A 26,870-nucleotide genomic window follows, 5' to 3' on the forward strand; every position below is an offset into this window, starting at 1 on the left:
AATCTAATTTTCACAGAAAAATGTCACAGGAAACCCGTGGATTTTTCCATAAATTATAAGTACCTTTTCTAACCATCCAGTATTGCAAAGGGCAGGACTCAGAAAATCGTGGTTAAAGTTCTGTTAATATCTCCCGGTCTATTTATGGCAATATTTTTTATAATGAATTCCTTAACCTTAAATTTTATGTAGCAATATTTCTAGTTTGTTGTCATTCTCCTATCAGAAGTGGAGAAGTGCATTACATAAGTAACATATTATATACTGCCATTTCCCGTTTGATATTTTTTTTTACTTGTGTTATCACCTCCGTCCAATATTAGACTAAATATTAGTAGATTTTCTTAAAAATTTTATTTTCTTGAACTTTGGGTTTGACCTGTTAAAAACATCCTTGATACTTACTTTTTCCTAGGACAACACTTGTCCTCATGAAGTGTAAATCAAAAGTGAACAAGATATGACACTAGACAGGTAAAGACAAAGAGATGACACTTATTAGACAAGTAGCAATTTATACCTAAAGCTTACTTCATGCCTGATTTCCTATATGATTTCGGACTTAAAAATGGCTTGATAGCAGCTAATATTCAAGACAATATAGCTTGATTTTTATAATTATTTAGGCCAGTACTTGTGACAATAAAGCAAAAATTATGACAATCTGATTTATAAAAATCGTTTCTAGTTGCTTAGCGACTTTTAACATGTAACACCACCTTACATCTCGTCGTATTTCGTGCTCTCTCCAATAGTGTCTTACCATGCATCGGTAGTATTGTTTTCATCTCTGCTGTTTCTAGCATTATTTATTATTTAAGTCCTCTCTTTTTCAGGTCGAGTTTCTGCCGCGTATGTCATTATTGGTATGATGACTGTTTTATAAGTTCTGCTTTTATTTTGTTGGAGTCAAATATCGGTTTGGGGTAAAATGAAAACAAAATACTTTTTTAGATCTGCTACATCCACAACTTTATTACCTAAATTTACAAAATATACACAATATAACAAATATATATAAAAATCACTCTTTAAGTAAAAAATAAATTAAGTAACCTAATTTAAATTAAACTGTACACGATGTTAGGTTTAAACCTAGAGTAAAGATGGAAATAGCTCTGATATACTTTGGTCCCAAAGATCTTCAGGTAAACTAATCGGAGAATCTAATGATTCATATCCTCGATCAGAGTCACTGCAGGACATTGGAGACAAACATTCTAGCATGGCTGTTGGAACAGTGAGGTGTGATTCTGCAACATATGATGAAGTAGATCTGTTTGATTCTGCAACTGGTAACGGAGTAACCAATTCACCTTGTGTTACAGGAGGTAAGGGAACAGTGAGTTGGGTTTCCTCCTCTCTGTTTTCTAACCTTTGTAACGCTTCTTCTGTCATTGGTACTCCATTACTGTCCACTATTATCGTGACAACATTGCTAACTTCATCAAGTGTTCCATAAACCACATCACTTTCAGGTACAACAGGTTTTGTAGTGACAATCTTGCGTTTTGGTTTGATGGTTTTCAATTTTCTGTTTCTATTAATTGGGCTCTTGGTTTTTAATGTGTCGTCTAATGGGGGTTTAGCAGCATAGTTGTGGTGAAGCAGCAAATACTCCGAGATGTCGCTTTCTAGCGACTTCGTATTGGTTGTGCACCCACTGGATTCCAACTCTGTTGATGTCGTCCCCACCATTTCTCCATAGCTACTTCCATTACTTCCTGATTCCTGAAAAATAATGTTAAAAAGAATTAATTTCATAATGTACAGCTTCAGTACAACAACAAAGAACATAACAAAAGCAAACACAAATTACATGAATATTACCAATATGAAAAGTTTTCTTCAATTCTTAATGTAAAAAGAATAGGCAACTATCCAAAATCAAAAAAGTGTCTCTGATTTCATGTGAGAAACTAATCGTAAAATCATTTTTTATATTATATACTTTTAAAATAGTAAAATGTCGTAGGTTTAAAATTCATTACTTTGTGGAAATTTAAAAGCTAAACTATAGTAACAAATCACTATTATAGGTCACAGAAAGTGTAACAAAAACTAAGTCATAAAAAAAATCACATGTTCTGCAGCGAAAATAGCTTCATTGAACGTTTTTTACTTCTGTAGTCGCTGTTTCGGTTGTTCTTCTTACGGATACTATCAAGAATAATACTAACTTATCAATAAGATACATTGCAACTGCACCTTTCTGGTAAAAGTGGTCGTCCAAAAGTGAATACAGTGAAGAGACTTTCGACGCAACTGATTAATTTTACAAACGCAGTAAGCACCGGACTACTCCACTTGCGATTTGTAGTCGCGAAAATTGAACACATTGTTTCAAATACAAGTCAATCCATTTGCGACTAAATAATCGTGGATTGACTTGTATTTGAAACAATGTGTTCAATCTTCGCGACAAAACAATCGCGCAACTACAAAATCGCAAGTGGAGTCCCGGGAGTCCGGCGCTAAGAGGTAGTAAATGCTTAATTTCGTTTTTCATGATGGTTTAAAGGGGATTCAAAGAACAACAACTTTATTCTTATCACTCAATTACCAAGAGTTCAAGAGGACTGACACTGAGAACCATCGTAACGCGCACATCTGGGTGAAAGAAAATACTCACGCAAAAAAAAGTTTATCATCACCGAAGTCAAATGTTCTCAAAGTCAAATATTTGGATACGAATTATAAACAATAACTTAATGGGATCTGTATTCTATATTCTATTCTATCCAAACTAACAGTATTCTATCCAAATAATAATTGAAATCGTGAAAATTATTTGGAATGACCCAGATACATTTAGAATTATCCAAGAATAGTAAATAAAGCTACATATTGTGACTATGTCGTTATATTTTGGATTTATCAGGTTAATACTGTAATTATTATCCTGTTCAAATAAATAACCGCTTCTAATTTGTAGTAAAAATGAATATGATTTTTATCGCTGTCAGTTGTATCATGTTCTCAATGCTTAGTTATAGCTTTGGGACAATAATTCTGTGGTAGATTCTTAATAAAGAAAGATAAAGAGAAAAAGATTCTTAATAAAAAAGCAAGGAAAATTTAAACGTATGTAGTAAGTAGTGTAATTTATATCAAAGTTTAAAATGAACTGCTTTAACCATTTTGAAATTGGATATATCTAGACTGACCCTGATAAATCAAGAAGTTATCAATCTTATTTGCCTTTTATCTAGCCACTTTGGATAATACACAAGTATCCGCGTAAAACTAATTTTACCCAATTTCGGGATTTACCCGTATTATACTTGTTGGTACATTATGTTCAATATTGAGCTAGTTTTGACCCCCCGAATATATTATGGTTTCGTTCATGACCTATTATAGCTTCTTGTTACATCCTGTACAAATATTTTAATACTTATTTGATAAATATTGTCAAATACCTCACACTATAGTTGCTAAAACATGGTATTTTCCGTGTCTGTAAATTGATATCCATACGGAAATTCCATCAAAACATGATAACTTGAGGTTACTTTTTTATTGGGTATTTTTAGAATATAATTTTTCTTATCTCCATTTTATAAAAATTGATCATGAATACATTAAATTTGTAAGCGGTTTATTATCACTTTTACGTAGTAAAACATCCGTCGTATTTTTGTACATAATTATTATAATAAAATGTGCATAATTTTAACTATTTTGCAAATCAAATTTGCAAAGATTTGTATACGTATAAAGAATTCTCTAAAGATTTACAAAAAAGGTAACTTTTATTTAAATAAAGTAAGTATAGCAATCGAATGCAATAAAAATTATGTTAGGCAAAAAGAGGAAAATACAATCAAGCCTGGTAGTCCAGAAAGCCACTGCGCATCCGCTAGGAAAAATATTCTAATTCGGATTTTTTGCACAATCTTACTCAAAAAGGACCCCTTTTAACAAATTTGCATGTTGCCAGGACCAAAAGTTGGTCAAAAAATTTTTAAACGTTTTTTTTTTTGTTTTTTTCCTAAAATTATTTTGTTTGCATGGAACAAATTTTTTTTAGGTTTTTTTTTATCATTCCAAACAGAAAAGGTCTTTAGTAACTTTTCTCTAAAATTGATAGTTTTTGACATATAAGCGATTAAAAATTGAAAAATTGCGAAGTCGGCCATTTTTGACTCTCAAAAACTATGTGAAAAACTGAAAATTTGAATGTTGCCAAGTTAGGTAGATATTCTTTAAACATCGATTGATGAAATCCCGAAGAGTTTTTTGCAATACAATATCAAAAACCCCTTTGTTTTTTAATTGCCAATCAAGCGTGCTCGACACTATTTTCCACCATTGCATGTGTATGCAGTATGGTGCAAATGAAAGGAATAAATTCGTTATTTCGTAAACCGGCGACTTTAAGGAAAAATTCCGAAACAGGTCGATTTTTATTTTTAAGTTATGATATTGTGACATATATGGTATACGAGTGACGTCATCCATCTGGGCGTGATGACGTAATCGATGATTTTTTTAAATGAGAATAGGGATCGTGTGCTAGCTCATTTGAAAGGTTTTTCAATTCTCTATTCAGTAATTCATTTAAAAAAATCATCGATTACGTCATCACGCCCAGATAGATGACGTCACTAGTATACCATATATGTCACAATATCATAACTTAAAAATAAAAATCGACCTGTTTCGGGATTTTTCCTTAAAGTCACCGGTTTATGAAATAACGAATTTATTCCTTTCATTTGCACCATACTGCATACACATGCAACGGTGGAAAATAGTGTCACGCACGCTTGATTCACAATTAAAAAACAAAGGGGTTTTTGATATTGTATTGCAAAAAACTCTTCGGGATTTCATCAATCGATGTTTAAAGAATATCTACCTACTTTGGCAACATTCAAATTTTCAGTTTTCACATAGTTTTTGAGGGTTAAAATGGTCAATTACGTAATTTTTCAATTTTTAATCGCTTATATGTCAAAAACTCTCAACTTTAGAGAAAAGTCACTAAAGACCTTTTCTGTTTGGAATGATCCAAAAAACCTAAAAAAATTTTGTTCCATGAAAAAAAAATAATTTTAGGAAAAAAAAAACAAAAAAAAACGTTTAAAAAATGTTTGACCAACTTTTGGTCCTGGCAACATGCAAATTTGTTAAAAGGGGTTCTTTTTGAGTAAGATTGTGCAAAAAATCCGAATTAGAATATTTTTCCTAGCGGATGCGCAGTGGCTTTCTGGACTATGGGTAAAAGGAAATAGTAGGTAGAAGCAAGTTTAATCAAATAAGTTTAAAATAGAGATTAGAAGATCATCATAAATACCATCGTGTTATTCCAGACTGACCTGGTGACGAGCTTTGAACTTGACATACTGTTGCCGGGAAACCAAGAGAATAGCAACCAACAAGGTAATGGCCTATTATACAGTGGCTAAAACTGCATGGAGAATACATGTCTAAAAAGAACTTTCGGAGCGTTCTACTGGAAGAACCAGGCTACACCTATTTTTATATGAGCCCATATACCTACATTCGGATTTCTGTATATCTCTATCTCGCATGACGCTTCAGGCCAAGTCCCCAGCATCCGCCTCCAAGTATCTCTATCCCTGTCTGCTCTCCTCCAATTATCCACTCTCAATATCTCTTTAGCATCTGTTCTCACTTCGTCTATCCACCCCTTCCTTAGTCTTCCTATTAGCCGACGTCCCACCATAATTCCTCAAAGCGGAATTCTACTAGGTGTTCTGTCATTGTCCACTCTTATGAGCTGACTTGCCAAGGCAATCTTTGTGTTTTTGAATAATTTGCTATAGAGGGTTCTTTGTAATATCAGTATAACTCGTGGTTGAACCTTATTCTCCATATACCATTGTCACAAATGGTTCCCAATATCCGCCTTAACAATTATCTTTCTTTGAAAAGTATTACTAAGGTTTATTGTCTTTTCTGCCATGATCCATGTTTCTACGCCATGTGTTATTATTGGTTGTATAATGGTTATACATACTTTACTACTTAATACATACTATACTGTACACACTTTTAAATAAAATTTGGAGAATCGAAGAGCTACCCAGAGAATGGACGCAAGGCTTAATTGTAAAAATTCCTAAGAAGGGCGACACATCCAAATGTGAAAATTGGAGGCCGATCACCCTGCTATGCACAACAAGCAAAATAATGACCCGAATCATGCTTGAAAGAATGAAGAAGGAATTTGATAAAGTTATAAGAGAAAACCAAGCTGGATTCCGGGCACGAAGATCCTGCATTGACCACATTTGTACGATGAGAACGATTATAGAGCAATCATTAGAGTGACAGAATAAGCTATATGTGAACTTTATACACTTCGAGAAAGCGTTTGATCGTGTAGATCGCAAAGCCTTATGGAAATTGCTAGAGAAATACGGAATGCCTCCCAAGTATATCAGAATTATAAAACTGTTCTACGAAGGGTCCACAGCACGCATAGTCCACGAAGGTAAGTTAACAGAACAAATAGATATTGGTACAGGAGTAAGGCAAGACTGTGTGCTCTTTCCAACCTTATTCCTGATAGTAATCGACTGGATCATGTCCAAGGCTACTAGTAATAAGACTGGAATAAGATGGAATGTTTTTAACCAACTTGAGGACTTGGAATTTGCAGATGACATATGCCTTTTAACAGAAAAAAAAACAACACATGCAACGCAAAACTGAAAAAGTAGCAGAGGCAGGGAAGAAGGTCTGAATTAACATAAACGTCAGAAAAACTAAGATAATGAAAATAAATACACCAAGAGAAATGGGAATATCACTGGGAGGCACGGAATTAGAAACGGTAGAGAAATTTAACTACTTGGGCAGTATTTTGAACAACAAAGGAGGGACGGAGGAGGACGTAAAACGGAGAATAGGAATAGCTCAAAACGCATTCAATATGCCAAGGAAAATGTGGTCTTCACGTCAGATGACAAGTAAAACCAAGATAAGATTATTTAACAGCAACGTGAAGACTGTGTTATTATACGGAGCAGAAACTTGGAAAGTGTCAAGAAAATGTATCGGACAAATGCAAGTGTTTATAAATAAATGCCCAAGGAAGATTCTTAACATTTACTGGCCTTGGCATATCAAACCAAGAATTATGGACAAGAACTAACCAGGTACCTATATCTAAGACAATATGCAAAAGGAAATGGAGTTGGATGGGGCACACACTAAGAAGACCTGATACAGACATAGCGAGGCAAGCCCTAGAATACACACCACATGGCAAGAGAAGACCAGGTAGACCCGTAGAAACGTAGAAAAGAAGTGTGGACAAAGAAATTAATGCTATTGGGAAAACCTGGGCAGAAATAAAGATTAGTGCAAAGGATAGGACCGAATGGAGGCAGACAGTTGACGCCCTATGCTCCGCATGGAGTGAAGAGGAATAAGTAAGTAAGTATACATACTTTAAACTTTACTTCCCTATGGATGTCTTTGGATCCAAACACCTGCGACAGAGAGAAGTGTACTTTGTTAACAAGCATTATCCGTATTTCCTCCTCCTCGCTGCCGTTCTCAGTTATCTGTACATCCAGGTGTGTGAGCTGTTTTACTACTTCAATGTTTGTGTCGGATTTCTGTATATTATACTGGCCATTATTTTTCCCATGTACTTGTGAACCAGACTGAATCAAATCAACAAGACAAGAATATAAAGAAAAAGGGACCGCTTAGAAGCAACTAACAGCTAACGAAACTACTGACCAAAAAAGTGTGCAGTATAAAGTTAACAATCTCCACAACATCGGGATCAATATTAAAGCAAGATTAGCGAACTTTTGCAGAAAACACAGAGGAACTTGAGATATCTCAGCAATACTTCCCCGAAGCTCAAAGAAGGAATCTCCGGAACATGATCCTAGCAAAACCATCATACCATGGAAACCTCTAACTACTTCTTTGGCTGAGAAGCGTACTGCGTCTACCAGAAGTACTCCCGACGAGAAAATTACACAAGAACAACTTCCTCCCCAAAATATTGTATTTGAAGTTAACAAACTGCTCTAATGGGAATCAATGATTTGCATAACTGTTTGGACTAAATAATGTCCATAAATGAAGCTGGATATGAAGAATATCGACTAATCGACGAGGGTACTGTGGAGTTATATCAGGTGAGTACAAGTTCTCTAACGAAATAAAGGAGGACTTTCTTGAAATAAAAGGAGTACATAAAAAGTTGTGGTAAGTTTCTGAAATATCTGAAGATGAAATTAGTCCGTTTTGGAAAACAAAAAGAACCCGTGAGTGAAGCACCAGGCAATCCTGAGTTCCAAGTAGCCCACCAATGGAGGTCATGAGAGTGTTGAAAAGAAGTTGGAGGTAGGATTGAAGGGTCTGTATTGGAAGTCTATTACCAAATCCATTAAACTAATTTTGCAATTGGATGAAAAGAAATCTACACAGGTTGGGTGACACTTAACAACTAAAGCCTGCGATAATTACATCGAAGATGCTCTTTATAGCAAATACAAAATGAAAAGATATTTCATGTGTAGTCCTGTCGCCAGTGGGGGTACAACGGCCTCCTTGATTCAGATGGACTTACCCAAGTTTTTTTTATGTATTTTGACCCGTAGAACACGAATTTTTTGGGTAACAGTCGATCCGGATGTCGATAAGATTGTTAATAAACAAAGAACTTGAGGAATCACATAACAGCGATTTTTTGCAAAACAAAACATTTTTTTTGTATTATTTGGGTCATTCTAAGCAAAAAATGTTTTTATAAATGTTTTCGTAGGATGCATAGTTTTCGACATAAACGCGGTTGAACTTTCAAAAAATCGAAAAATTGCAATTTTTGAACCCGAATAACTTTTGATTGAAAAATAAATTAGCAATTCTGCTTACCGCATTTGAAAGCTCAAGTCAAATTCTATCGGTTTTGGTTACTTTCATTGATAAAAGTTAATTTTTTTATTGTTACACAAAGCTATAAACACATAGTGATTGAATGATGTTTTCGATGCATTTCTCATTTGAAATCGAACGAGTAGGCGCTTTATGGCTTTGTTTAACAAATAAAAACTTAATTTTTAGCAATGCAAATAATCAAAACCCATAGAATTTGACTTGAACTTTCAAATGCAGTAAGTAGAATTGCTATTTTATTTTTTAATCAAAAGTTATTCGGGTTCAAAAATTGCACTTTTTCGATTTTTTGAAAGTTCAACCGCGTTTATCTCGAAAATTGTGCATACTACGAAAAAACTTGTAAGACCATTTTTTGCTGAGAATCACCCAAAAAATACAAAAAAATATTTTGTTTTGCGAAAAATCGCTGTTACGTAATTTCTCAAGTTCTTTGTTTATAACAATCTTATCGACATCCGGATCAACTGTTACCCAAAAAATTCGTGTTCTACGGGGTCAAAATACATAAAAAAAACTTGGGTAAGTCCATCTGAATTAAGGAGGCCTTTGTGCCCCCCTGGCAACAGGACTAATGAATAGAATGAGAAAAAATCATTATTGGTACATTATTCTAATGTTACTTACTAAAGTTTGCATGCTTCCTACAATTATATGTTCATGCAATATTAGAGTAAAATAATAATATATCTTCCATTACGAAGTTAACTGTACATAAATAGTTATTTATCCGTTATTTAACTGTATTAGTGAGCACATTTGTAAATAATCTCTTTTCATACAGAAACAAACCAACTCAGAGAAATGTAGCGAATAGAGAAATAAATCTTATTGAGCCAGGCTCTTAAAATTTTGCTGATCAGCTTGAATTTTGAAACGGTATTGGAAACAGGGAAGGCCGACTCACTCTAGTACGCAAAAACTGTTAATACCTACCAACAAAAAGATGTGTTTCTGTGCTTCATAGATTTTAACAAATCGTTCGGCAGTGTGAACCACACCAAATTGCAGGAGTAAGACAATGACAAAATCAAGAAAAACGAGGTCCATCCATGGGACATCTATTGAGAACGAAAAAATAATACATCCCCGATATTATAATAGTCCAGAAAGCCACTGCGCATTCGCTAGGAAAAATATTCTAATTCGGATTTTTTGCAAAATCTTACTCAAAAAGGACTCCTTTTAACAAATTTGCATGTTGCCAGGACCAAAAAGTGGTCAAAAATTTTTTAAACGTTTTTTTTTTGTTTTTTCTTAAAATTATTTTTTTGCATGGAAAAAAGTTTTTTTTAGGTTTTTTGGATCATTCCAAACAGAAAAGGTCTTTAGTGACTTTTCTCTAAAAATGATAGTTTTTGACATATAAGCTATTAAAAATTGAAAAATTGCGAAATCGGCCATTTTTAACCCTCAAAAACTATGTGAAAAACTGAAAATTTGAATGTTGCCAACGTAGGTAGATATTCTTTAAACATCAATTGATGAAATCCCGAAGAGTTTTTGGCAATACAATATTCAAAACTCCTTTGTTTTTTAATTGCTAATCAAGCGTGCGCGACACTATTTTCCACCGACAGTATGGTGCAAATGAAAGTAATAAATTCGTTATTTCGTAAACCGGCGACTTTAAGGAAAAATCCCGAAACAGGTCGATTTTTATTTTTAAGTTATGATATTGTGGCATATATGGTATACCAGTGACGTCATCCATCTGGGCGTGATGACGTAATCGATGATTTTTTTAAATGAGAATAGGGGTCGTGTGCTAGTTCATTTGAAAGGTTCTTCAATTCTCTATTAAGTAATATAAACATTTACATAATTATTTATACAGGGTGTCCAAAAATTTTTTATTAAATTAAATTATTTGACAAAAAACAAGTAGAATACCCTGTATAAATAATTATGTAAATGTTTACATAAGTGAATAGAGAATTGAAGAACCTTTCAAATGAGCTACCACACGACCCCTATTCTCATTTAAAAAAATCATCGATTACGTCATCACGCCCAGACGGATGACGTCACTAGTATTACCATATATGCCACAATATCATAACTTAAAAATAAAAATCGACCTGTTACGGGATTTTTCCTTAAAGTCGCCGGTTTACGAAATAACGAATTTATTCCTTTCATTTGCACCATACTGTCGGTGGAAAATAGTGTCGCGCACGCTTGATTAGCAATTAAAAAACAAAGAAGTTTTGAATATTGTATTGCAAAAAACTCTTCGGGATTTCATCTATCGATGTTTAAAGAATATCTACCTACCTTGGCAACATTCAAATTTTCAATTTTTCACATAGTATTTGAGGGTTAAAAATGGCCGATTTCGCAATTTTTCATTTTTTAATCGCTTATATGTCTAAAACTATCATTTTTAGAGAAAAGTTACCAAAGACCTTTTCTGTTTGGAATGATCCAAAAAACCTAAAAAAAACTTTTTTCCATGCAAAAAAAATTATTTAAGGAAAAAACAAAAAAAAAACGTTTAAAAAATTTTTGACCACCTTTTGGTCCTGGCAACATGCAAATTTGTTCAAAGGAGTCCTTTTTGAGTAAGATTTTGCAGAAAATCCGAATTAGAATATTTTTCCTAGCGGATGCGCAGTGGCTTTCTGGACTATAAAGGATAGAATAGAAGGACAATGTGATACTGGAAAAACAAGGCTGTTCTGGATTTGAAACATCAGACAAGGGATGGGGCTAGGCTTTAAAGAACTTATACGACCAGCAGAAGATAGGGAAAGTTTTGCCAAAGTAAGACGAAGAATATTTTTATGAGTAATGGTTCAATGTTATCAGTAAGATGTAAAGTAAAATATCAACATGAACATGAAGGACAGTTAATATTATAATAGACTTGTTGTTTCAAAGTAACAACATTTGGATAATTTGTAGTACCTAAAACTTTATAAGTGCTTTGTAAGTTATATATTTTTAAATGTAAATAAAGAATATATATTATTCTTCATTTTTATCTATTGCTACGATTTTATTTGCTAATTTTCCTAAATATAATCCTGAATGAAGAATGATGTCTTTAGAAGATGATGAGTGAACTGAACGACGTGAATACTTTGCATTTTGAACATGAGGACTGCCAGACATCAGATTGAATAAAAAGCAAAGTATGTTCTTGAGAAAGTCAAATTTGAATAGAATCCACGCATTTCCTTTTATCTCGCGTTTAAAAGTCCATATTTGCCAAGAGATTTCTTGATGCAGAACTTTCACATTTTTATTTGGGGGAAACTCAAAAAGGTTGTTTAGAAACAAGTTTTTAGAAGAAGACATCAGTTATACATTCTTTCATTTTTCCATCAAACGCGTATTGAAGATAAAGAATTCAGGATTTAAGATGCCGATAATCGTTTTAGACACATTTTTAATATACTACTTATATTATTTTACTCTAGTAATTTATGTACAATTTGTGCTGTGCATTATTACGTAGACAGAAACACATATTTTGCTTTTTATGTAAATATACTTTTTGTAGAGAAAAGATATATAAACCATTTTATAAATCACCTTATCACACAAAAGATTTTCAAAATCAACTCATCAAAGTATCTAGAAAGAAATGAAATTTTAATTGATTACCTTATAATATATTACATGGATGATAAAATTATTATCTTACTTAAATATTGGATCTAGAACCATAGTTCAAAAGATATCTTAATCTATGGTAGCCCCCAAAAAATGTTATATTTTCTTTCTAAAAGATTACATAATTTGACATATCAATATCGAGGTTGGAAATTGTTTTAAAACTTTTTATTATGAAATATGTAGGTACTTTTTGAAATTTCCGAACAATGCTACAATCATTCATAATTTCTTTATAATGTATTTAAAATTGCCAGTAAGTGGTATCATTAAACCCAAAATGTATTTTCTTTGAAAATAATTTCAGGTTTAACTAACTACATCAGGTGAAACCTTGAAACATTGAAGTCACTGAAATCAATTAGTCACAATGACAGAATGACTTTAAGATTTGGTGTTACTATCAATCTCCTGCAGCACAAAATTTAAAAAAAAAAGTTTAAGTTTTTAATCTAACAGCATATAAAATGATATTTAAAATACCATTGTATATCCTACCAAATTAAAAACAATGGAAAGCCTTCTGTAGTTACACCATCCGAGGCTGCTAAAATATATAAATTAAAAATGAATAAACATTTTCAATTTCGTTGAAACCCGAAACTGCAGTTGTATTATATTATAGTTCAATCAGAAAGTACATCTCTACCGGTTTCGGGGCTTCTTAGCCCCTCATCAGGAGATACATAATATGCTCTTCTCTCTGACGGAACCAGGATAAGACTCCGCGTGCAGTAACTTGAAAATCTTTATTCATTTTTAATGTATATATTTACTCTATTTGGAGTATGAAGGGAACCATTCTCGCTGGAAATTTACCGCCTGAGCAGATGGGATGTGAATTATAAATTGTAAAATTCCCTCAGCTTCCTATAGTCTCAGAATCTGTATGGCTTGCATTTTTAGAAGCCTCGGATGGTGTATAACCATAGAAGGTTTTGCATTGTTTTTAATCTGGTAGGATATAAAATCGTATTTTAAATATCATTTTATGTGCTATAAGATTAAAAACTTACAACTTTGTTCTAGCAGATGTTGCTAGGGCACCCCTGCCATTTCGTTCGTTGTAATCCATGAATGCACGCGGAGTATTATCCTGGTCAGAGAGAAGAGCATATGTATCTCCTGATGAAGGGCTAAGAACCCCCGAAACCGGTAGGGATGCTTGCTGTACTCTCTGATTGAACTGGAATATAATACGCCTGCAGTTTCGGGTTGCAACGAAATTGAAAATGTTTATTCATTTCTACGAAATTTTAAGTTATGTAGGTAATTTTTGGCAAACTTCTAAAAGATAATTATTTTTTATGGAATTTTTCTGTTTTTTTTTTTAGTTGGTGGGTTAGATTTGCCATTTTTTCTCCAGAACATCCTCACAATTCGGAAAAAAATCCATTTTTGTTTTCTCTCACATTTTTAGCACATGAACTCCAATGTTTACCAATTTTACACCAGAACATGCTATTTTTTTTTCAGATTTCAGGAAAAACAAGATTTTTCCTAGGCTCAATTTTCCCTCAGCAAAGAATAGTTCAGGCAATTTTTTTGTTTTCGAAAAAAAAACCATTATTTGTCTTAGGAGACCCCAGAGGTCATCTAGGAAGCTAAAAATTTGGCTGAAGGGGTTTCTAAATCTGTACTTATCAACCCCTACTAACGTGTATTGCTCATTAAATAATACAAATAAATAACAAAACTAATCTCAGAGCATACAACAGCATAGTTAATCCGATAATAACATATTGAGCAGAAACATGGATTGTGCAAAAAAGACATTAATTAATGATAAACGTGACCAAGATAAAATACATAAGAAGAATAGCTGGAGTTGCGAAATTTGAAAGATTTAGAAATGACGATATAAGGAGAGAGCTGGAGCAAGGACCGAAAATGAGGTAAATATAAAACAAACAATTGAACTGGTTTAGCCACATAAAGTGAATGGAGCAAAAGAGACTAACAAAGAAGGTACATGAAGTCAAAAGGAAAACAAAATAAAAAAGGGAAGACCGAGGAAGACATGGATGGACCAAATCCATGATATAAGTGAAAAGAGAGACATGACTAAGAGATATGAAGAACCGGCCACCAATAGAAGTGCTTGGAAGAAATGTATACGAGGTGGAACCCTACATCCGATGCCCTGAAGGGCGCTAAGGATTATTATAAAGAAGAAGAAGAGTGGTAAATCCCAAATACCTAAGAATTCAGCTGAGTGCAGATTTTACCATCTTATCCCGCTATAGCCTTTGATACTTGTATGTTTTCTAATAAAAAATTCTAGATTAAAAATTTTGACTTAATTTTTTTCGTGGACCTATACATGTTGCATAGATAGGTCTGGATCCCGCGTATGAAAAAAAAGTTGATTAATAGCAAGCTGAAAATTTGTTAATAGCTTAAGGGTGTCTAGTCGGATAAACTTTGATATATAAGAACACTGAAACAGGGGCAGTTTTAATTGTGGAACAGGTTAAAAATTTGGAACGGTCACACCACGAAAACGGCACATTTATTTTGTCCGACAGAACAGACTTAAACTCTCCGAACAGAGATTAAACTCTCATGCAAAAATCAGACTGCTATTTATCACCAAATGGGCGTTTTAATGAGTGGAACATGTAGAATATGTCAAATGCCAGGAATGATGACAGGTGATAAATAGCAGTCTGATTTTTGCATGAGAGTTTAATCTCTGTTCGGAGAGTTTAAGTCTGTTCTGTCGGACAAAATAAATGTGCCGTTTTCGTGGTGTGACCGTTCCAAATTTTTAACCTGTTCCACAATTAAAACTGCCCCTGTTTCAGTGTTCTTATATATCAAAGTTTATCCGACTAGACTCCCTTAAGCTATTAACAAATTTTCAGCTTGCTATTAATCAACTTTTTTTTCATACGCGGGATCCAGACCTAAGACTCTTCATACATGTCTTCAATTGTGCATAGTCTGCAGTCTAGAGTTATCTTTTCACAAGTACATATATGTAACCGGAGCTGACAATTATCAATGCACAGTCAACTAGAAATATAATTCGAAACCACAGCCTACTAGTTACCCCAGAAAACAATGCATTTGTACAGTTCTATCGTTGTCTAAGAATGTTTAGTATGTACACTGGCGGGCAAAAAATTTAGGTCACTAGATGAATTATACACGTTTGATGCCTCGAATTTCCTAAACCTGTTGTCCGATTTGAGTGATTTTTTTAGTATGTTTATTAGTAGCTTTATTATTCAAAAATCTCAATGTGTTTATATTGATGCTAGACAGGTAAATGTCATTTTATACCGGGTGTAACAATCATACTGTGTTTTTCAGTTCAGAACACTCTGAGGAATATTATAGCATAAATAAAATATTGAAATTACAACTCAATTGTAGCCTTAGGCTTTCTTAACATTTTCTTTTTTGATTCATTTGCTTATGTTGGATAATAAAAAAGTTAGGTACTTTAACAACTAGCCATGTTCTTCATCAATACAGGGTGTTTCTAAATAAGTGCGACAAACTTTAAGGGGAAATTCGGCATGAAAAAATAATGACTTATTGTTTTATAAACATATGTCCACAAATGCTTCCTTGCCGATATACGGGATGTTGAATTTTTTCTTACAAACTCTCGGTTTATTTGTTGCTCTAAAACAGGTTGAGATATGCAACTGAAATTTGGTAGGTTTTAAGATGTAGTTATTGCGCATTTTTTGACATGCAATAAAGAATTTTATATTCACCATTGGCGTGCATACGGGATGCATCTAAAATATTTATACCCGTATGCACGCCAATGGTGAATATTTGTATGTCAAAAAATGCGCAATAACTATCTCTTAGAATGTACCAAATTTCCTTTGCACATCTCAACCGGTTTTAGAGCAACAAATAAACTGTCAGTTTGTAAGAAAAAATTCAACATACCGTATCTTCCAAGCATTTGTGGACATATCTTTATAAAGCAAACAGTCATTATTTTTTCATGCAGAATTACCCCTTAAAGTTTGTCGCACTTATTTAGAAACACCCTGAATTGATGAAGAACATGGCTAGTTGTTAAAATACCTAATTTTTTTATTATCCAATATAAGCAAATGAGTCAAAAAAGAAAATGTTAAGAAAGCCTAAGGCTACAATTGAGTTTTAATTTCAATATTTAATCTATGCTAATATGCTATAATATTCCTAAGCAGTGTTCCGAACTTTAAGGAAAAAACACAGTGTGATTGTTACACCCGGTATAAAATGGCATTTACCTGGCTAGCAACAATATTAATACACTGAGATTATTAAATAATAAAGCTATAAGATACTAAAAAAATCACCCAAATCGGACTACAGGTTTACGAAATTCGAGGCATCAGGCATCAAACGTGTATAATTCATCTAGTGGCCTAAATTTTTTGCCCGCCAGTGTATTTAATGAAAGAAAACCCTTGACTTGTATTCTTAATTGTATATCAATAGTGTGAACTCTATTAGTGTTAAAAAGCAATCAATAAAAATATTTACAAAGAATTAATACCATAAAAAACACAAGTTAGTAATTTTTCTGTTCAAACATTTTGACACTACTCTATTAAAGTGGGATTACCATAGCAGATAAAACAATTTTACATTAAAGTGAAAACATTTTGAAATATCTTTTGATCTTAGCCTGCAAATGTTTATAGCTGTAAAAAGGGTCCCCAAATTGCGTTAATGCTAGACAGTTTTGTTCGACGAATAAGTTTGTCGAACAAAAATGATGGAATAATCAGGTTCAGCTTGATTATGTCTGTCGAACTTGTTCGATGCGCACTTCAATTGCCGCAAATCTGAAGTGTGTGGGTAGAAAAATTTTAAAGACAAATTGTTTATTCGTAAGTGGCGCATTCATTGAGAATATTTATTTTAAATTAAAAGTCTATATTTCTCATCGAATTGTTTCAATATGACGGATTTTCGCCTGATGATGATGAATAGAATGTTTTTAAATGATGAAAGGAGATGAAGAATAATAAATCGCCAGGAAAAGACGGGATAACTGTAGAAACATTGCAGTAACATTGTTACTATTTAAGAAAGGAGATAAAAAAGATCTAAAGAATTACAGACCCATAACTTTACTAAATGTGATGTACAAACTATTAACCAAGATATTAACAAACAGATTAACAACTAAATTAGATGGATACCAGGCAAGAGAACAAGCCGGATTTAGAAAGAGCTTCAGTACAAGTGACCACCTTTTAACGATGAAGATATTAATCGAAAAAGCTAACGAATATCATATCCCACTATACATAGCATTTATTGACTTCGAAAAAGCATTTGATAGTGCGGAACACTGGACAGTAAAGAATTACCTACAAAACAGCAGAATAGACTACAGATATACCGACTTAATTACAAATATATATGATAAGGCAACAACAAATATTAAGCTAATGAAACAAACGGAGCCTATTAAAATAAACCGAGGAGTAAGACAAGGAGATACCATCTCGCCCAAGCTATTCAACCAAGCACTAGAAGATGTGTTCAAACAACTACACTGGAATTACTTGGGTATAAACATAAACGGGCAATATCTGAATCACTTACGATATTTATGCTGATGATATTGTATTAATAACAGAAAGAAGTGAAGAATTACAAAGAATGATGGAAGAACTAGATAGAGAATCGACAAAGATAGGACTGAAGATGAATTACCTACAGTAAAACAAAAACCATGACCAATCAACAAGAAGAACTAATAATTGCAGTGGAACAAACAAGAATAGAACAAGTAAAAGAGTATATATCGCACCTTGAAAACCATAGGGCAGTAACTGCAAAAATCATAATATTGAGTTATGAGCATTTTAAGTTTTTGTAAAGTTAATTTTATTTACTGTAATTCCAAAAATTAAGCTGCAAACCTGGTATTTGGCACAATTGTCTTTAATTTTACATATTTTTGTATGAATTAAAAAGTACGTAAAATTTCCCCCAGGAAATAGGTATTTTAGCACATACGGCCATATGGTTTTAAAAAATATATCAATTTTCGCACATGATACAGTAAAAATTCATATAAAATAACAGTTTTTTTATTGATTGTACTTATTTATTACAAATTTTTAGTGTTAACACTTAATCAAAGTCTTGCATATTATAATCTGTCGCTTATATAATGTCTGTCGGTTATAACTCGCTTTTCTTTTGGAATAAACCCATCTGCAGTACGACGTTGTATATCAATTTGTTATAGTCTTGTCGCTTATTTCCAGTGTTGCAATCAAATCTCTATGCAGCACTCTATGTTTTGTTGCATTCAAAGGATGTTTCCTTAGTAGATCTTGCTTTCATTTTACGAGCGTAGGTCACATTTTGCACATATTGCCATATAGATCTGGGGTTTTGTTCCAATTTTAGAACCGTAGAGCATCAACTACTGCAGATAATGCCTGATGGTATAAAAAGAAGAATCGATTTTTGACAAAAGCCATAGAGATGTATCTTTCTGGTGCCGAACTTAAAATTTTTTGCAGACGCTGCTATATAGCATTAAAAAATAGATTTTTTTTCCTATTAGACTGCATTCAAAGGTCATTTCATGAAAAAATTGCAGATATTGCCATATGATTTTCAAGGTGCGATATATCTAGGACAAATCACTAGATTAAATAAAGAAAATCAAACCGAAGAAATAAAGAGAAGAATAAGATTGGCCTGGGCATCATTCGGAAAATTGTCTTATATTCCAAAGAACAGAAAATACCTTTAATACCTAAAAACAAGAGTATTCAATCAATGTATACTCCCTGTTCTAATATATGGCTCTCAGACATGGACGTTTACAAAAGAAAATATGGAAAAAAATAGCAAAGACAGAAAGATCCATGGAAAGACAAATGCTGAACATCAAACTATCAGACAGGAAAAGAAACGAATGGATCCGCAACAAAACAAAAGTGAAAGATGTCTCTACCCAAGTAGCAAAGCTTAAAATGGAAAATTGAAGAATCTCAGATGCAGAATCCACCAATTTAATAAGAATTAAAATGGTAGATAGTATTTTAAAACTGAGATTTTTCGTGCTTGAAAGTTCTTACTGGTACATCCTTAATCTGCGACTTTTTCAATTAATAAGACAGCAGACGACGAATATAGAAAACGAAAGGGAAACGATCACATTTCGCTTTCATTCGTCTAGGAAAAACGGACAGCAGAGGAACTTTCAGTACTCAAATCCGAGTAAAGGAAATAAAAATAATAAATGATGGTTTTGCTTGTTTTCGATTCAGAGGGTTGCACACATCTACTAAAAAATTGAAGAATCTGAGATGCAGAATCCACCAATTTAATAAGAATTAAAATGGTAGATAGTATTTTAAAACTGAGATTTTTCGTGTTTGAAAGTTCTTACTGGTACATCCTTAATCTGCGACTTTTTCAATTAAAAAGACAGCAGACGACGAATACAGAAAACGAAAGGGAAACGATCACATTTCGCTTTCATTCGTCTAGGAAAAACGGACAGCAGAGAAACTTTCAGTACTCAAATCCGAGTAGAAAGGGTAGAAACAGTGCCTGTCTAGCTGGTGTGCAACCCTCTGAATCGAAAACAAGCAAAACCATCATTTATTATTTTTATTTCCTTTACTCGGATTTGAGTACTGAAAGTTCCTCTGCTGTCCGTTTTTCCTAGACGAATGAAAGCGAAATGTGATCGTTTCCCTTTCATTTTCTATATTCGTCGTCTGCTGTCTTATTAATTGAAAAAGTCGCAGATTAAGGGTGTACCAGTAAGAACTTTCAAACACGAAAAATCTCAGTTTTAAAATACTATCTACCATTTTAATTCTTATTAAATTGGTGGATTCTGCATCTGAGATTCTTCAATTTTTTAGTAGATGTCGCTGTATCGCGTCTGATGGGAAATTTGAATTATTTTTCAGATTCCCTTTAAAATGATGGTGGAGCTGTTTTTCGGTTCAGAGGTGGGCACACTATCGAAAGCTACTGATGACGCCTGAAAGGGTAGAAACAGTGCCTGTCTAGCTGGTGTGCAACCCTCTGAATCGAAAACAAGCAAAACCATCATTTATTATTTTTATTTCCTTTACTCGGATTTGAGTACTGAAAGTTCCTATGCTGTCCGTTTTTCCTAGACGAATGAAAGCGAAATGTGATCGTTTCCCTTTCATTTTCTATATTCGTCGTCTGCTGTCTTATTAATTGAAAAAGTCGCAGATTAAGGGTGTACCAGTAAGAACTTTCAAACACGAAAAATCTCAGTTTTAAAATACTATCTACCATTTTAATTCTTATTAAATTGGTGGATTCTGCATCTGAGATTCTTCAATTTTTTAGTAGATGTCGCTGTATCGCGTCTGATGGGAAATTTGAATTATTTTTCAGATTCCCTTTAAAATGATGGTGGAGCTGTTTTTCGGTTCAGAGGTGGGCACACTATCGAAAGCTACTGATGACGCCTGAAAGGGTAGAAACAGTGCCTGTCTAGCTGGTGTGCAACCCTCTGAATCGAAAACAAGCAAAACCATCATTTATTATTCTTAAAATGGAAGTTCGCCGGACACACCCTACGGCAGAAGGATGAAAGATGGACTAAGATGATTATACATTGGAGACCGTGGGACCACAAACGAAAAAGGGGAAGGCCACAGATGCGATGATCGGATGACCTGAAGAAACGCACTGGGTCAAATTGGATGCAAATTGCCCAAGATAGAGAGGCATGGAAGAAGGAGAGGAGGTCTATATCCAAGGATGGATGTTTAGGGCTAGATAGATAGAATGTTTTTATTAGAATTTAGAGAAATGTATCATAGTTTTCTATGCGTATGGAAGATTAAAAGTTGCGAGTGCAGTGATCGACTTAAGGAAGACAAAGCATATATGAAGGACTATTGGTAAATTAAAAGAAGTGGATGCTGATGCAACAAAAGAAACAGTAAAGAAAAATATTGATTCATTAAGAGCACTCGACAGAAGGAAATTAAAAATAAAGTTAATAGATCAAAACATACCGGCGCTGGAAGTGATGACATATATGTACCAAATCTTTGGTATTATGATGCTCTGTCATTTTTGAAGGACAATGAAACCGCGCGTTTTAGTTTATCCAATGTAGAAAATTACTATGATTCTTATTATGGCAGTGACAATAATAACCAGGAAGACGACAATGTTTGACTTTATTGCAAAAGCTGCTGCTACTGTACACAAATAAATTCGTTTCATATTCGAACAAACTACTAAACAAACATTTATTTATTTATTTATAGTACTATACAATTGACCTGGCCTCTTGTGACTAATCCAGGTCGTTTCCTGATGGGATTACAGTAGTTTATTACAATATTATTACTTTAAGAATTTTTTCTATTTGACTAATTACTAAACAAACTGAAGTGTGTGTGCAACTTGTCCTAATTTTTGTTTGAACAGACTTGTTTGTTAAACAAAAGTGTCGAGCAATAACGCAATTTGTAGGCCACTTAATAATAGACATATAATATCTAGAGTGCTCGCAGCAATGTAAAATTGTTCCCTCAGTGCAACAGAGAAAAAAATGTTGTAAACAAGATATGCATCTCTTTCTAATCGGCCGGGTTTATCGATCACATGACACATGACTGCTACTGATTAGATAAACCCCCATGATTAGAAAGAGGTGAATACCCTGCTTTCCCTGAAAATATGTAATTCCTTACATGTTTCTCTGTCACCATGCTGAACTATATGACTAACCATTTATTATAAACATTGGCAGGTTTAGATCATTCATAATTTGTATTTTAGAATATTTTGAAAATAATTTTCAGATTGGAGATAGAAATATGAAAACAAAAAATATAAAATTTTATATTCATTACAGACAATTGTGGCTTAATGCCATGTAAAATAATATTTAAGTTAAACATGCCAAGGAACAGTTTCAGAAACTTTTTAAGTCATAAATTTGGATGCCTTTTTGGTGGTAATAAATTTATAACCCGAATTACAAAGATAATGCTGCAAAAATAGTTTTTTATGGTATATGTATTTCACTAAAATTATTTCATTTCAAATTGTGAAAAAAAATCCTGACAAGTAGTACTTACTTCATTACTTGTTTTCTGAGCAGTAGCTTCCAAGTCTCTGGCGATATCTTCAAGGAGGCTCTGAGTGAGTTGTTCCAACGAGTTAAGGTCGACGTCTGCCTCGAGTTCATCAAGGAGGTCCGGTAAAGAAGGCAGGTCAGTACGATTTTCAACAAGACCATTGTCTGCTGTTTGCTCAAAGCCGCTGCTGGGTGTGTGACTCTTCCTTTCGGCAGAAGGAGGGACGCTGTGGATCCATTTAGGGACTCACACCCGACAGAACGGTTTTGAGCTTGGGCACATGACAGACAAGGGGCCTGCAGACGATTGTACAGTTCTGTGTTTTCTTGTTGGAGCTTCTGGTTGGCGAGCTTGAGGTTTTTACATTCGACTAATAGGGACTCGTTTTTCACAAAGAGCTGCTGGAGAGCCTGCTCCATCTGTTCCATCTTGGCTTTTTTCCTATCTCGGGAAGTTTGGGCTGCTACACGATTCTTTAATTTCCTGAAAATATATTGGCCATGTAAATTCATAGTGAACAAGATAATGGTGTACATAGAAAAACAAGAGGAATATAGCCTTCTGGAATTTGAAAGAAAAATAATGAGAACAATACTAGGTCACAATATAACAAGTGAGTGAGAAAGAAGAATGGAAGCAAATGCTGAAATTTAAGAAGAATTAAAGGGAGGAAATACAATTAGATACATAAAATATCTTTGTTTAAAATGGTTATGACATATTATCAGTACAGAGACGCCCACACTCAAATATGTTTAGAAGGATAACTAACAGGACACCTATATGTATATGGCCCAGGTGCCATTGTCAATAATGAACTGAAATTATTCATCTATATCAAGGGTCACCAATTAGTTTCCATGATGGTCCGTTTCGAAAACCTATGATACTTCCGGCGTCCGCATTTATGCTGCCTGTGTCTGACTGTTCTGATTCGGTTTCTTTGTGGATTCTTGTTAAAAAATATCCCCTATAAACAAATCAGAAGGGTGCCGGGCGAAATTGTTTAATATATTTTTTAACAAATTAAAAACATTTTTAATTTTTTGCCTGCGAAAATATTTTTTTAGCATTTTTATGTCATCTTAAATAAAAAAGATCTGTCATTTTATTAAAACTTAGGAGTTTTCAAGCATCGCAAATGCATATTTTCGCAATTTTCAGATTTTAAATCGCTTATAACTCGAAAACTATCAACTTTTCAGAAATATGACAAGAGAACTTTGTTTATAATCATCCAAGAAACATAACTAAACTAAACATAAACTAAAAATACATTTTTCGAGACAAAAAAGTAATTTTGAATTTGCTTAAAAAATTGTTTCACTCGGCACCCTTCTGATTTGTTTAAAGGGGACATTTTTGGACAGGACTCCGCAAAGAAATCGAGTCAGAAACATTTTTCATATGAAAGTGGCCTCACACATGGACTAATATGGAAAGGAAAACTAATAATATCTAATTGTTTTTTGGTTACTGTATACTTTTCTGTAAGTTTTCCTGGTAAAATAAATAAAATATAAATTCATTGTGTATTGTTTTGATGTTATTATCAGTATATTTTGAAAACAGCAGTATTGTAAATTGTTACTGAGAATATTTTAAAAATTAGGAATTTATATTTTGAATGCTAATGAAGTTTTTAGATATCTTCAATTTTGTAGAAAGGAAACTGAGGAATTTAAAATAAATAATCGTAGTACAAAATGCTAATTAACATGTTATCTTTTCTACATTAGTTTCAATGCAAGGTGTTTGTTGCAAATTTATTAAATCTGAAAATTATTTTAATTAAATGCACATCTGAAAAGTATTCCTACTTAACATATAGTAGAGAGGAAATGAATATAAAAAAATGCACATAACAATTTTATATTACAGATTACTTAATTTCAAAATTAATGATTAGTAAGTATAACAATAAGGGGGACAACTCTTTACAAAATTAAATTATCAGAGAGAAAAATGGCATTTTTTTATGTACAACCTGTCTGAAGTTTGGAGTGAGTTTAGTGCAACTGAGTCTCATTAGGGAGTTGAGATATTCATCTGTTAAGTGAGATCTCTACTGATTTTTAATAAAGTTCATTCTTGATAAAGCGGCTTCCCACACATAAGTTGAGCCAAACATAGTACACAATTTCATGACCAAACATTTTCAAAATTGCCAAACACTAGCTATATTCTGAATTTATTGACGGTCCGCACAAAACTAGCTTACGGTCCGCTAATTGGTGACCCCTGATCTATATTATAATCCACAGTAGCCACACAGGCCATGTGAATATTCTGGACAAATAAGTCCATTGCATTTAGCAGCAATTAAAGAACTCTTGGGAGGTTGCCTTGTTGGGCTCTTTGTAAAAGATATTTGTGGACTAATTCATATATTATGACTAAGTATATATTATTCTTTGATATCTCTATAAAACATCGCCTAAGCACAACACAACACAACCATAAAATATTTGCTTCATCTGAAACGCTGCATCCAATGGACTGATAACTACAAATACTTACTGAAAATACAATCACGCTTCAACAGAGATTTATAGTCGTCTGGGTACAAACTGCCACTTTCTGGGAATACCTAAAATGGGAGGTTGCTAACGCCTAGGCGAGTGGATGGAATGGAAAAATAATCTTGTTCGGTCCACTAGACAGGGCATTACAGATACAGGGTTAAATGTATGATAATTTTGATGAAATAACCAGATGGCCAAGCTTTATATTGTCGCCTCAAAGCAACAGTAGGATATGGCATATCCTACTGTTGCACAAGTGCACTGATCAAGCAGTTAAGTGATATGGGATTGATGCGATGTGTGTGTATATACGCATATACGGTGCACTGTGCACTCGTGCAACAGTAGGAGAGTGCACAGTAGGATATGCCATATCCTACTTTTGCTTTGAGGTGACGATATGCAAAAAACTACAGTATATGTGGCCCATGGGGGCATATGAAAATATAGCTGGCACCTGGCAGGGAATGTGTTAAATACTGGAAAGTCCAGTGCAAGGATAGGAAGAAATGGAAAAGAGTCAGGATAGCAGCAAAGAAACACAGCAAGCTATAAATGACATAGAGGAGTAATTCACCTCACCAAAAAATAGAATTTTGAGCGCCATGGCGATAATGAATAATGCTTAATGAATGAATGAATATAGGAAAACAAATTTATCCAAAAAGACAAAATTTATGTTGAGTTGGGCAGGTCAAGGACCATTTTAAACTATCGTTTTTGAGAAAATCATGTAGCAACATCAACATATTGGTGAACTAGAGGCAAGGAATAAAAATTTATGAGTATGATGCAATACTTACTTCCTTTGTAATTTTTCTTCCCATGTCAAATGGTCCAATTTTCTCTTTTTGGTTTTTGGAATGTCTGAATCTGTATCCATGGCAAAATTTTTATCTGCGTTTTCCAAAAATTTCAATATTGATGACACTGTCGTCGTCATTGTTGCTTGACAATTGTGATTATTTCTTTAAATTTCAACTTTTTATTTTTAAAGTAAACACTTGTTATTTCACTGTACTGTATTATTATTATTATTATTCAATATTTACTCATTTACTGTGTTTTACTTAGACAACTATCACCATTTACTTTAATCTCTACAGTTTCACTCTTTTCTCTATACTGAATAAAATATTTATGGAAATTATCGACCTTTGTACTCCTGTTGACATGGCACCAGCTGTATATGTGGTGATTTGCTATTGGTTGATATTTCTGGGTTATGTCAGAAACAACCAACTAGAGCAAAGAACAGGCGCGGTTGATTTAAAATTTTATTGAACTTTGATATTAAATTCCGGTTTGTGCGCTGTGCTAGGTTTGCATGTGAATGATGAAATAAATGGGAAAATTTTGTTTTGAATTTCACTCTTGAATTGGACAATAATACTGGTGTGTCACGCTATGAATCACACACATATTACAAAATTAGATAATGGTATTTGTAATGTTATTAATTTCTTGTGTAATCTTTCATTATCTGCTCAACATAATAATTAGAAGAGCTGAAGACCCTAATAGCACAAGGACGTCCAATGGACGTCCATTGGACGTCCTTCACGGACTTTAGGGACGTCCATTGGACGTCCGTTTTCGTCCGAGGAACGTCCTTTATACGTCCTATTTTGGTCCAAATGTCGCGCTACCGAACGTCCATTGGACGTCCATCTAAGGTCCGAGGGGACGTATATTGGACCTTAATCGGACGTAATTTGGACCTTGATCGGACGTCCTAGGG

At 33.6% G+C, this 26,870-nt stretch overlaps 1 protein-coding gene across 1 annotated transcript; it reads right to left on the bottom strand.

The window, feature by feature from the left end:
* Window positions 1–946: 946 nt before the first annotated feature.
* LOC126882368 (uncharacterized) lies at window positions 947–26,449 on the bottom strand. Its single transcript, XM_050647263.1, is given in 4 exon segments — window positions 947–1,731; window positions 22,605–22,739; window positions 22,742–23,087; window positions 25,933–26,449. Coding segments are annotated over 4 exon segments (1,257 nt in total). The 5' UTR covers window positions 26,073–26,449; the 3' UTR covers window positions 947–1,095.
* Window positions 26,450–26,870: the final 421 nt, after the last annotated feature.

This window comes from Diabrotica virgifera, chromosome 3 (genome assembly GCF_917563875.1).
Source record: "Diabrotica virgifera virgifera chromosome 3, PGI_DIABVI_V3a".
Classification (NCBI taxonomy): Eukaryota; Metazoa; Arthropoda; class Insecta; order Coleoptera; family Chrysomelidae; genus Diabrotica; species Diabrotica virgifera.